General features: G+C 54.4%; 1 protein-coding gene across 3 annotated transcripts; it reads left to right on the forward strand.

The window, feature by feature from the left end:
- The first annotated feature begins 708 nt into the window (after positions 1-708).
- Positions 709-11,438, forward strand: PHB1 (prohibitin 1). Of its 3 annotated transcripts, XM_059670691.1 has the most exons (8): positions 783-807; positions 2,888-3,002; positions 4,564-4,725; positions 6,811-6,953; positions 7,117-7,233; positions 9,432-9,527; positions 11,077-11,310; positions 11,342-11,438. In XM_059670691.1, exons 2-7 carry the CDS (start codon positions 2,915-2,917, stop codon positions 11,287-11,289), a joined length of 819 nt encoding a protein of 272 aa, XP_059526674.1. In that variant the 5' UTR covers positions 783-807; positions 2,888-2,914; the 3' UTR covers positions 11,290-11,310; positions 11,342-11,438. The 3 variants fall into 3 exon arrangements, with proteins under 3 accessions (XP_059526671.1, XP_059526674.1, XP_059526673.1); XM_059670688.1 differs by having other exon boundaries at positions 709-807; positions 11,077-11,438; XM_059670690.1 differs by lacking the exon at positions 783-807 and adding an exon at positions 833-985 and having other exon boundaries at positions 11,077-11,438.

Genomic DNA, 11,438 nt, shown 5'->3' on the forward strand with positions numbered 1-11,438 from the left:
CCTGGGCGCCTTTTAAATATGTTTTTATTGACTTCAGAGAGAGAGGAAGGGGGAGCAGGAGAGAGAGAGAGAGAGAGAGAGAGAGAGAGAGAGAGAGAGAGAGAAACATCTATCAGTTGCCTCCTGCACGTGCCCTGACCAGGGATGGAGCCTGCAGCCTGGGTATGTGCCCTGACTAGGAATCCAGCTGGGGACCTTTTCGTGCACCAGATGACGCTCAACCAACTGAGCCACACCCGTCAGGGCCTAAGGTTCTTTATGGTTCTGGTAATCAATGTTCCAGGACGTTTCCAGGCAGGGCTGTGGAATGAAGATCACCTCTTGTTTTCCTTCAGGGTCTCTTACCCCAACAGTTATTTCACCACAAGTTTCTCCAAGGTGCCCACCCATGCTTCCATCAGCTGTCTATTTTCCCAGCCCAGCTCTGCCACTAGCTGCAGGCCTAGCTACTTTTTACAAGGCTCATCTTCCAGGAGGTTCTAGCATCAATAGGCACGTGCATTTATCCCCTAAGAAACTACAGCCCCCAAAAGGCTTAGCGGCAGCCTCGCGGCGTTAAACACGAAAGAGAAAAGGCTTTTCAGCGCGGGTCAGCCGTTGCATGGCTTTTTGGGAATTGTAGTTCATCTGCCAAGAGCCCTGAAACCAGGACAAGGCGGAAAGCCACCCTTCCCAGGATGCACAGCGCTATTCCCGACCAATCGGAGGCGCGGATCTTGGAAAGAGGGCGGGGAAGAGGAGGAGCCGCCTGGCGCCTGCGCAGTACGTGTGGCTGGGGAAGCCTTGTGGAGGTCAGAGTAGAAGCAGGTGAGAAGGAGGGTTACGGCTGTGGTCCGCTTTGGGCAACTCTGCAGTCCCTCTCTGCACTCCCATCTGCACTCCCATCTGCACCTGGGGAGAGCGGCGTGTATGCGCGGGTCCGCCTCGCGGGAAGCGGGTACGGGGCGAGCCCAGGACGAGCCAGGAGTTGCGTAGAGTAAGGGAGGTGTGTATGGGGGCAGGGTGAGGAATGATCCAGAAGCAGTGAGCCGTGGAAAGGCTCAGTGGTCAGGGCTGGGCGTCCTGGCATTGGGAAAGGGATGTTTCAATGCCCGAGGAGCGACCGGGGTAGGCTCGGGAGCTCTGGCCCGGAGGGAACGAGGGAGGCTTGGAGGCTGAGCGGATGGCGACCACGGTGCGGGGCGTTGAGAAGTTAAGTGCTGGAGTGGCTTCTATTCGGTCGGGCGCGCTCCCGCCCACCCCGCTCAGCCCACCTGCCCACTTACTCTTCGTTATGCGGTTCCAGAATGTCATCCAGCTGTCGCTCCCATACCAGGTCATTCTTAATACCTGCTGTTGAGAAGCCGTATGATGAGGAGCTGAGCTGTGCCTCCTAGAATTCCACCTGTAGGTTTCATCCTGGTTCTGCCACTTACTAGCTGTGTGATCCTGGGCTCCTCATGTAACCTCACGGTGTGCCTCGGTTTCCTCACCTGTAGTAATCTACGGCATAGCGGTTGGTGTGAGGGTTAGATAAATTGCCGTTAGAAGACCTGATAGAAAGGTTAGCGATTCGCTATGTTTGCTGTGGGAATCACTGGGTAGCACACACTTTTGTTACCGGAAAGAGGACCTGACCCTGGGCCAGTCTGCCTAGGACCAGCCCCTACTGTGTGGGTTCTTGACTTGGTGCAGAAAAAATTTCCCAGCATGAGTCCAGGTGACTGTGAGGGAACATTTGGTAAAGCTGGGGACAGTAGAACGAGAAAGGGCTGAGCTGAGAAGAAGCAAAAGGAGAGCCAAGGCTGGGCTGCCCTAGGCAGGGAAAAGGGGGTCTGGGGAGCAGGTTCAGGGTTTATCCTGGGATGAGGGGCTGCTGCCCATTGCTCCCCTGGTTGCAAGCCTCCTGTGGTCCTCTAGGGTTTAGATTACAGCGGTTCTCAACCTGTGGGTCGCGACCCCTTTGGCGGTTGAACGACCCTTTCACAGGGGTCGCCTAAGACCATACTGCATATCAGATATTTACATGACGATTCATAACAGTAGCAACCTTACAGGTATGAAGTAGCAATGAAAATAATTTTATGGTTGGGTCACCACATGAGGAACTGTATTTCAAGGGCCAGCAGGTTGAGAACCACTGGTTTAGAAGTTGGGTGCCTGTGGGGGAAGAAGAGCAGAAAGGGAATGGTGGGGGTGCTCCCCAGAAGGAGAGCATGCGCTGGGTCCTTCGTCTTGAGGCTTTTATTTCTCTCTTGCAGGCAAGTCTCTTCGGGGAGGTATCGGGAGGGTTTTAACAGAATATTCACCAGTTTTCTAGGTGCGCTCCATCAGGGTCGTGGTGTTCACTGATGGGTCAGTGTCAGGGCAGGGGGTCCTTAATCAGTGCAGCTGGTCTTGGTATCACCCACCTGGTTTTGCTGCTTTTCCGGGTCTGGAGCCGAAATACAACTGAGGCCTAGATGTTATTTCCAGAACGGTGGCCTTCTATATCTTGCAAATTGCTCTGTCAGTTTGTTTAGCTACCTACCTCAGTTTCCCTATTTCAGTTGTCCTGGCTTACTGGCCTGGCTCACTTTGAGTTATTTTCTAAACCAAAATTGCACAGAGCCAGCCTCACAGCCTCTCTCGGGGTCTGTTTGTCCGGAAGATGGGAGGGTGGTTTATTGTGGTGCTAAGTTCCCTGTGGGTATCGAGCACATGCCTCAGTTCCGTATGTTAACCAAGTGCTCCAGACCCCTCCTCTTAAGCGGTGGAAAAAGAAAAAGGCAGAGGAGTTGAAGCACCAGTTTTCCAGGAATGGGGAGTAAACGGCCAGCTGGAGAAGTGAATACTGTGTGGCAGAGAGCGCGCTCTGTGAGGATTTGGGGAGCAAGTTGTTGTATCTGTTTTGTTTTTACCCTCTTAGGTGTGAGTGGGTCCAGCAGAAGGAGACATGGCTGCCAAAGTGTTTGAATCCATTGGCAAGTTCGGCCTGGCCTTAGCCGTGGCGGGAGGCGTGGTGAACTCGGCCTTGTATAACGGTGAGGCTCCTTTGCTGGAGGGCTTCTCTTCGCCGGCACAGCCCATGGGACGCTCCAGGCGGCAGCGCCGCCGAAGGTGAATGTGTTTGTGACCGAGACGGCTCGCTGCCGTGCCACACCATACGGTCACATTGTTGCCAGAGCCCCTGTCCTTTTAGCCAGAGGTTCTCTCGGAGCCTTTCTTCACAGGGAGCCTCCCAGTCTGGCTGCTGGTTGGATGTTTCCAGCTGCGCCGGTTCATTTGAAGGGACGCTGCACCCCCGGAGGCTGCAGCGCGCGGCCAGGATATCGCTGTCGCGCTGAAATGGAGATCTCACTTGTTCTCTTCTGCCCGTGGGAAGACTCAGCAGGAGCTGTAGGCCCGCGGTGACCTTGTGCTGAGCAGGAGCTTCGCTCTGCTGCGGCTGGGTCACTGCAGAGAAAATACCTTTGAGGTGCACTGCCCGGCTTTGAACAGGGTGGCGGGGGGTTGAGCTGGCTGTTCTTCCTCTTTGCTGGGAGACCTGGTCCAGCAGTGGAATTGAACTAGGTTATCTCTAAGCCCCCCTCCAGCTGTGAAACTCTCTAGCTTCCACTGTTGGCAAGCAGCAGTAGATGGACTCGCCTCGTGTGTGACAGGTGATGTCCGACAGGAGGATTCATTTCAGAGTGGAGCTGTTTGGACCCACGATAATGTCCGTGAAGCAGCGGATCAGAAAAGCCTGCTTGGCTTACATGGCATAGCTTTACACTCTGACCTTTTTGGTGTGTTGTTTGGGCAGTGTCCATGTTTTATTAATCCTCCCCTGAGGATATTTTCTCCATTGATCTTTAGAGCGAGTGGAAGGGAGGGAGACAGACAGAGAGACACATCGATTGGTTGCCTCCTGCATGTGCCCCTGGGGCCCTGGGGGTTGATCCTGCAACTGAGGTAAGGTGCCCTTGACCAGAATTGCACCCGCAACCATTCAGTCCGTGGCCTGATGCTCTAACCACTGAGCCGCCAGCTAGGGCCACTCTGATCTTTGTGGCCATGCATCCCTGCATAATTATACAGTAATCACCATCACCAATTTCTCAACAAGACAACTCTACAACCCCTCACAACCTTAGGAAAAAAGAAAAGCTTTGGAAAGAAAGAGGGACACCTGGATTTTAGGGTTCTCATAGTGGGGGTGCTGCTTCTGGAAACACGGGGTAAAATTGGAACCAGGTTGAACTGTGATAACAGTGAAGACTTTGGGGAATTTTAGAAAGAAGTTTCGGGAGGTGATTTCTGGATATGTGCTGATGGGAGTTTGGGGATGGGGTGGTTAATCAGAAAATCAGCAGCCAGTTGTTTCAAGGAGAAAGGATGCTGAGGACCTATTAGCAAGGTCCTTGGGGAGACACATGGGACAGGAAGTGATTGCTTAGATTCGTAGCTATTAGAAGCCTCTGGAGACCAGAAGTGCGGGAAGATGGAGCAGGAGAGGGGAGACTTAATACATGAACAGAAAGCTCCAAGACCCTTTCCAGGGCGTGATTCTTTCGGTGAACGGGTGAGAGGAATTTCCTGACCCATCGCTGTCCTCATTCCTAGTGGATGCTGGGCACAGAGCTGTCATCTTCGACCGCTTCCGTGGCGTGCAGGACATCGTGGTGGGGGAAGGGACTCACTTCCTCATCCCTTGGGTACAGAAACCGATTATCTTTGATTGCCGCTCTCGACCTCGTAACGTGCCCGTCATCACTGGTAGCAAAGGTGAGTCTCGCCCGTGGGTTCGGGAGAGGGTGGAAGGGGTGCTGTGGGGTCCACAAGAGGTTGAACTTCACATAAGAATTCCTGGCATCTTTTCCCTGGAGACTGGTACCTGGATTCATAGCAAGAAATACGTACTTAAGGTGCGCACACAGACAACTGCGCGCATTTAAAGAAACACACAAAGATCTGTTCCAAGAGTCACATTGTGACCCAGTTGGAAAGAAATCTGAGGATGCCCTGCTCCCTCCCATTGGCTCTTCTTCCCCAGGACCCCTGGATAAACCCATCTGGCGGCTCTGTTTGCCTCGCAGCTGACTCGCCCTTGGCCTGCCCTCCCGTCGTTCTCTCACAGGCGGAGGCCCACTTCCCTGGGAGCTGTGTCCTGGTGCCCGACACGCCACTGGCTATGCAGTGGGAGCCTAAAACGAGTTGTTGTCCTTGTTCCCCCCCATCCTCATAGAGGTGCTCAGGCAGTAAGTGGAGTAGCAGGTGCCAGCTCAGCAGCCACACGTCCGCACAGCGAGAGGAGAGGGTCACTCTCGATGCCTTCCTCCACTGATAGGCACTTCCTGTGACTGTGCCTGGATTTTTGCTGGGCAGGGGCCGGGGCTAGTTCAGAGATGACTAAAGCAGGGGCCTTAAGGAGCTCTGTCCAGCTAGGGAGATAGAGATGTGCACAGACAGGCATAGTGTAGTGAGCACCGGAGCCGAGGTTATACGGCGGGCGCGGCGGGAGCAGAGAGGAGGGCGGCTAGCCCACCAGGGGTTGGGCAGGCTCCCGTGAGGAGCTTCTATCTGAACGGGGACTTTAGAGTGAGCGGCGTGTCGGGCAGAGGACGGAGGGTAAGTCGGTAGGGCATCATCTGTCCCGTAGCCCCTGGCCAGGGAGGGGAAGGGGCCTCCTGTGAGCGCCTGGCTTGCCTGCTACCCCAGAGGAAATCAGAGGTGGGGTGGGGTTCATCGAGAAACAGAACTGTAACCTAAAAGCCTGGGTCTCAACTTCCCACCTCTTGGGGATTTCTGCTCTGCTGTTTTGCAGTTGTTCTAAGGATACTTCCTGTACCTAGCCTCAGAGCTGTTGGGAGGGAATCCAGAGATCAGGGGCCTGTGCATGGCCCACTTCCCTTGCCTGGGTCAGCTGTCCCAGGGATGCTTGGTCCATGTGCTTGTTGACTGCGAGCCAGCTGTGGCCGTGCGTCAGCTCCGAGCAGGCCTGGCTTGTTAGGGGAAATAGTGTTTCCCTCCTTGGTCCTTTGCCTGGGTAATGAGAGGTGAGCTGTACCAGTAGGTCAGTGGTTCTCAACCTTCTGGCCCTTTAAATACAGTTCCTCATGTGGTGACCCAACCATAAAATTATTTTCGTTGCTACTTCATAACTGTCATGTTGCTACTGTTAGGGATCGTCATGTAAATATCTGATATGCAGGATGGTCTCAGGCGACCCCTGGGAAAGGGTCGTTCGGCCGCCAAAGGGGTCGCGACCCACAGGTTGAGAACCGCTGCAGTAGGTGATCCTGGCCTCTTACATCTGTTGCGTTTGACCGTGTTTTTGGTCTCCTCTGTTCGTTTCCTGGGAGTCAGATGAAATCATCCCTGTTCTTAGAGAACTAAGTTGAGGTTGGCTAAAGCTTAGTGGAGTCGGATAATTAGTAACCAGCAGAGAGGACTGCGGCCCAGGCCTTTGGACTATTGGTTCTGTCCAAAGTGGACTATTTCTGCTGGGCCCACGGCAACCCCTCCAAAGCATGCTCCTGTCCTGGGTCACGTGCACCAGGCCTTGGACAGGCCTCGCCCTAGAATTCTTAGCATTGCCCTGTTTCCTTAAAACATCCCATGTTCCAGACCCATAGCACCTGTTGCTTATATCGGGGGGCATTCAGGGTGCACGGAAAAGCCGTGGTCACCGGACGCCTCACTGGTGCTCTGCTGGGTTCTCTACCAAAGACCCCAGACATCTTTGCTCCATGCCCTCTCCGATCAGCAATTCTACTTACAAATGGTAGCAAATCGGGGGAAGGAGGTCCCCTCGGAGGCCACTGTGAGTTTTATTTTAACTCCAGCATTCCCCCCCCCCCCCCCCCGAAGATTTGCAGAACGTCAACATCACCCTGCGCATCCTCTTCCGCCCGGTCGCCAGCCAGCTCCCCCGCATCTTCACCAGCATCGGCGAGGACTACGACGAGCGGGTGCTGCCCTCCATCACCACGGAGATCCTCAAGTCGGTGGTGGTGAGTGGACGGCCTGCGCCCCGAGCTGAGGGCGGCCCCGAGAGGTCACGGAGGGGCGGGAAGAGCGTGGCAGGGGGCGGGGGGGATGTGGCTGGTGGTTTTCTGGTCCCTTTTCCGCTCCCTCACTGCCCTGAGCGGCTGCTCTGCCCTCCCCTGGAACCAGGCTCGCTTTGACGCTGGAGAGCTCATCACCCAGAGAGAGCTGGTCTCCAGGCAGGTGAGCGACGACCTGACGGAGCGAGCCGCGACCTTCGGGCTCATCCTGGATGACGTGTCCTTGGTAAGATCCTTGCGGAGTCTGCGGGGAGGGGCCCGGTGCGTGCTGGGGTGCCTGGCTCCGTTCCTGGGGAGACGCTGTTGGGTCCTGCCTTCCACGTTCCTAGACGTGAGACTTGAAAGCGTGGGAACTTCTCGCCGTGTGAGGCCCTCTCCTCGGGCTTGTTTTCAGCAAGGCCTCTTTCCCTCACCTCGCCACTCAGTCTTGACTTCTGGCGCTGCCCAGGGGGGTGACCTAACCACGAGTGTTTTCACCATCCCAAACCGTGACAGGCTGTGCCTGCTCCCCAGAGCTCCCCGGGAAGTGGTGCCTTGTTGACCGTCTGACACGAGGAAACTGCCTGGTGAGACCGGAGAACACTCGGATAGTCTTTCCCCTGAGCGCAGACCTCCCAGCCTGACCCGTGGGCATTTCCCAGCGCTTAGGGTCTGAGGGTCTGAAGCTCAGTGACCTGAGCTGTGGGAACCCCCAGTGAAAGGTGATAGCGTGTGAACGAAGGGTTCTGCTCCCCAGCGCCTGGTATGGGTGTGAGGGACGTCTCCGAGGACTGAGACTGCATATCTGTGTATTTATATACGCTAAACGCCGTAAGTCAGACGGAAAGCAATACAGGCGGAGTAGCATTTCAGATGGAGGGGGCGAGGGGGAGGTTCATGTTTCTAGATTCGTGGGGAAAACCATTTGGAGTGATTTGTTCAGGGAGTGAGGTAGTGTTTCCTGTTCGGTTCTCCTGTGCAGCGCTAGGCAAAGGCACCATTTCCCCCTCAGCATCTGCGCAGCTGTTTAAACATCACACCCCAACACCCGGAGCTCGCTGCAGGGCACAGCTCCACGGCTCCACCTTGCATCCATTGCCCGCCATGGAAGGGCCTGTGGGCTCCCTCTACTGGCGAGATTCCAGGCTGCAGCCATTTGGCTCTGACTAGTGGTAATTCCTCAGGTTCTCACTGTTAACCCGCGCACCTAGGCTGTGGGAAAGTGCTAAGTAAAAACCCAAGGAGAAGCTTGGCCTTTTGTGAGACTTTAACCACATGCGCCATTCTGGGGAAATGTGGGCTGACCACAAGAAACCATATCTTAGAGGTGTGAGAAGAAAATTAGATTTCATGGGGAATTTGCTGCCCTCAGCTGGCCCTTTTAGAAAGAAAACGTATTCCTTAATTGCACATTTCATTTCTCATCTCTCAGGATTGCGTTTTCTTCCCCAAACGTTGACCAAGAGTCCAGGAACGGAGCAGGCAAAGTAGAACAGCCGCAGCGTACGCGTCAGGAGTGTTCACAATTCTGGAAGGCAGTGAGGCTAGGATTGACTCTCCAGGAGGAAACTTGAGTTACTGATGCTTTTTTAAAAAAAGCAGAGGTTGGGAGAGTGGAGGAGGAAATAAAAAACAGTAGAATTTGATAGCAAAACCAAAGCTCCTTTTCCCTTTATTTCTTCCTTTTTCGTAAAAAAAGTTGATAAATAAGTAAATCATTTCTAGACTCGCCGTTAGGCATTCTGAGATCTGTTCCCTTTGTTTGCATGATCAGTAGAGGCAGTCACTTCGGCCAAGTCTCAGTTATTTATGTTCTTAGGGGATGTCTGGGTAATCCGAATTTTAAACCTTGTTCCTAAGCAATCGCTTTAGCTGCCTTCTCTCTCTTTTAAACCCTTTACCAGAAGCGCTCACACAGGGAACACCCTGATGTGTGTTCCACGTTCTCCCGTCCTCTTCCTGTTTGGAGGTGGAGATGCAGTGGGAAGGAAGGGGGCTGGTTAGCCCGTAAGCGCGGAGCAGGCCCTCGAACCCCTGAGAACCAGCTGCATCCCTCCCTCTCGGGGGCTCCACCTGGCCTCCCCAGGGGCATCAAAGGGCTTTCTGAGAGCGCTGGTCGTGGTGGGGGCCCTGGGATCCACAGGTCTCCTTCTCCAAGGAGGTGGTCAGTTGAGTAGATACCTTCAGTGCCTGTGGGCCGTTTCCCATCTGAGACGGTCGCACTGAGGGTGACAGCATGATGTACGGGAGCAGAGGGGCAGCCGAGGGCTCTGGGTGTAACCTAGTTTGGGCACAGCTATGGAGGTGGAAGGGGGATGCAGCCTCCCGAAGCCTCCAGCTGCTAGAGCCATTCCTGGCCTTTCCCTGCAGCGGCCCCGGGGGCCTCGCAGCCACGCTGCCTGAGCAATTACACCGCCTCATCTTGCGCTCGCTCTCTCCCTTCAGACGCATCTGACCTTCGGGAAGGAGTTCACAGAAGCAGTAGAAGCCAAGCAGGTGGCCCAGCAGGAAGCGGAAAGGGCCAGATTTGTGGTGGAAAAGGTGAGCGTTCGGCCAGATGGCAGAGCCCCTCTCCCCTTTCTCCTGCGCTCGGCCTCCCCGTTTGCTGGGTGGCCTGGAAATTCATCATCTGTCATCTCTCCTTCCGGGATCATTGGAAGGGGATGGAAGGGACCGTACTCCTGCAACTGGTTCCAGAGTCTTTGGGGGCTAGTCAGGGATTATGTGAAGTTACGTTCCCCAGTCACTGAAGGGCCATTTTTTTTCCCTCCACTTCCCTAAGATCAAAAACACTTTCTACAAATAAAAATGTTTTTCTCCTGGCATATTTTCAGCTTCGCTGAGAGGTCATTTTTAACCGTAGTTACACAGTGAAAGCTGACAGCGAAAGGGATCAAATGTTGCACCAGATGCTCTGTCGTCACTGGGTTTGTTCAAACGCTAAGCCCATCCAGATGTGTCAGCGTGTGAGGGACACAGTGTATTTGCATAGCAGCCCGGTCTTCCCGGTCTCTGCAAAGGTGTGTTTATTCCTTCCCACCACTCGTTCTCTGGCATTGGCATTGGCATTGGCATTGGCATTCTAATCCAGCGATTTCCGAGCGGTGTACTGCAGAGCCTAACGCACGCAATGCCTGGCTATTCAGTCAGGGCCCTGACCTCTTTTCCCTTAGAGTGTCAAATAAGAAAATGACGACAGCCAGCACAGTCGCCACCTGGTGTGAATGAATCAAAATTATACCTATTTTTTTTGTCAGATCACCAAAAAGTAAGGTGTGCCATAGAATTTTAGTGGTTAGTTTATGTGTGTCATGAGATGAAAAAGGCTGAATATCGTTCTAATCCAACATCCCTTAGTCCTTGAAATGAGGGAAAAGAGGGACATGTGGGTGGCGAGCATTTAATGTTAGAGAATGTAAACTCTCTGAGCAGGAACTTCTTTTTCTCTCTTTATGTAAACTGCCTATCTCCAGAGCCTTAGACATGTGCCTGGAGCAACTAGGTGCTCGGTAAACATTTGTTGAGTGAATAGTCACAGAGCCTAAGAATTTCCAAGTTGTATTCATTTTATTGGTCATGCATTGCAGATAGAGGTCCTATTGGTAGGAGTATGGCAAGCCTAGGAGACCTCATCCTGGGTGCCTGGCAGCTCCAGGGAGCGCCACACACGCCTGCTTCTCCGGCTTAGCAACGCTGGCTTTGGTGAAAGTCACTTTGACCTGGGACTGGAGGGAAAGAGGAGCCTGAGCAGTGATTCTGCTTTTCTCGCTCTGTTTTCCTTGGCCTGGGATGCTCTGGCTCAGAGTAGTGTGGCCGGACTAGATTGCTGTTAATATTAAGACTTTGGAACAAGACAGCCGTTTATGCAGCCGACAGAATGTATCCCTAACGTGATGAGAAGTGGGTGGTCCAGGAAGGAGAGGATCGGTGGCACCCAGTGCTTGGGGACCCCATCCGGAGGGGGAGGCGGCAGATACCCAGAGTTCCTTGGGGAGGCAGTGAGGGTGCCCGGCCCGGGCCTGCGAGGCTATGGCCTGCCCTCCAGCGCCCTGAGGTGTGGTCTCGGTGTCTCCCCACGTCCCCGCCTTAGGCCGAGCAGCAGAAGAAGGCAGCCATCATCTCCGCTGAGGGCGACTCCAAAGCCGCCGAGCTGATCGCAAACTCGCTGGCTACTGCGGGCGACGGCCTGATCGAGCTGCGCAAGCTGGAAGCCGCGGAGGACATCGCCTACCAGCTCTCCCGCTCTCGGAACATCACCTACCTGCCGGCCGGGCAGTCGGTGCTCCTGCAGCTCCCCCAGTGAGGCCGGCCCTGCCCGCACCGGCTCGGGCCCCGGGGGCCACAGCCCCGAGGACTCTGAGCATCACGTTCCTTCTGCCCCAGAATCACTGTGAAATTTCATGATTGGCTTAACGTGAAGGAAATAAAAGTAAAATCACTTCAGCTCTCTAA

Source organism: Myotis daubentonii, chromosome 16 (assembly GCF_963259705.1).
Source record: "Myotis daubentonii chromosome 16, mMyoDau2.1, whole genome shotgun sequence".
In the NCBI taxonomy this organism is placed as follows: domain Eukaryota; kingdom Metazoa; phylum Chordata; class Mammalia; order Chiroptera; family Vespertilionidae; genus Myotis; species Myotis daubentonii.

Bases quoted from the DNA above. Each gene is read 5' to 3' on its own strand.
- PHB1 (XM_059670688.1), top strand. From the start codon at position 2,915: ATGGCTGCCAAAGTGTTTGAATCCATTGGCAAGTTCGGCCTGGCCTTA. The intron at 6,954-7,116 runs GTGAGTGGACGG...CCCTGGAACCAG, and splicing joins AGATCCTCAAGTCGGTGGTG to GCTCGCTTTGACGCTGGAGA. The intron at 7,234-9,431 runs GTAAGATCCTTG...CTCTCCCTTCAG, and splicing joins TCCTGGATGACGTGTCCTTG to ACGCATCTGACCTTCGGGAA.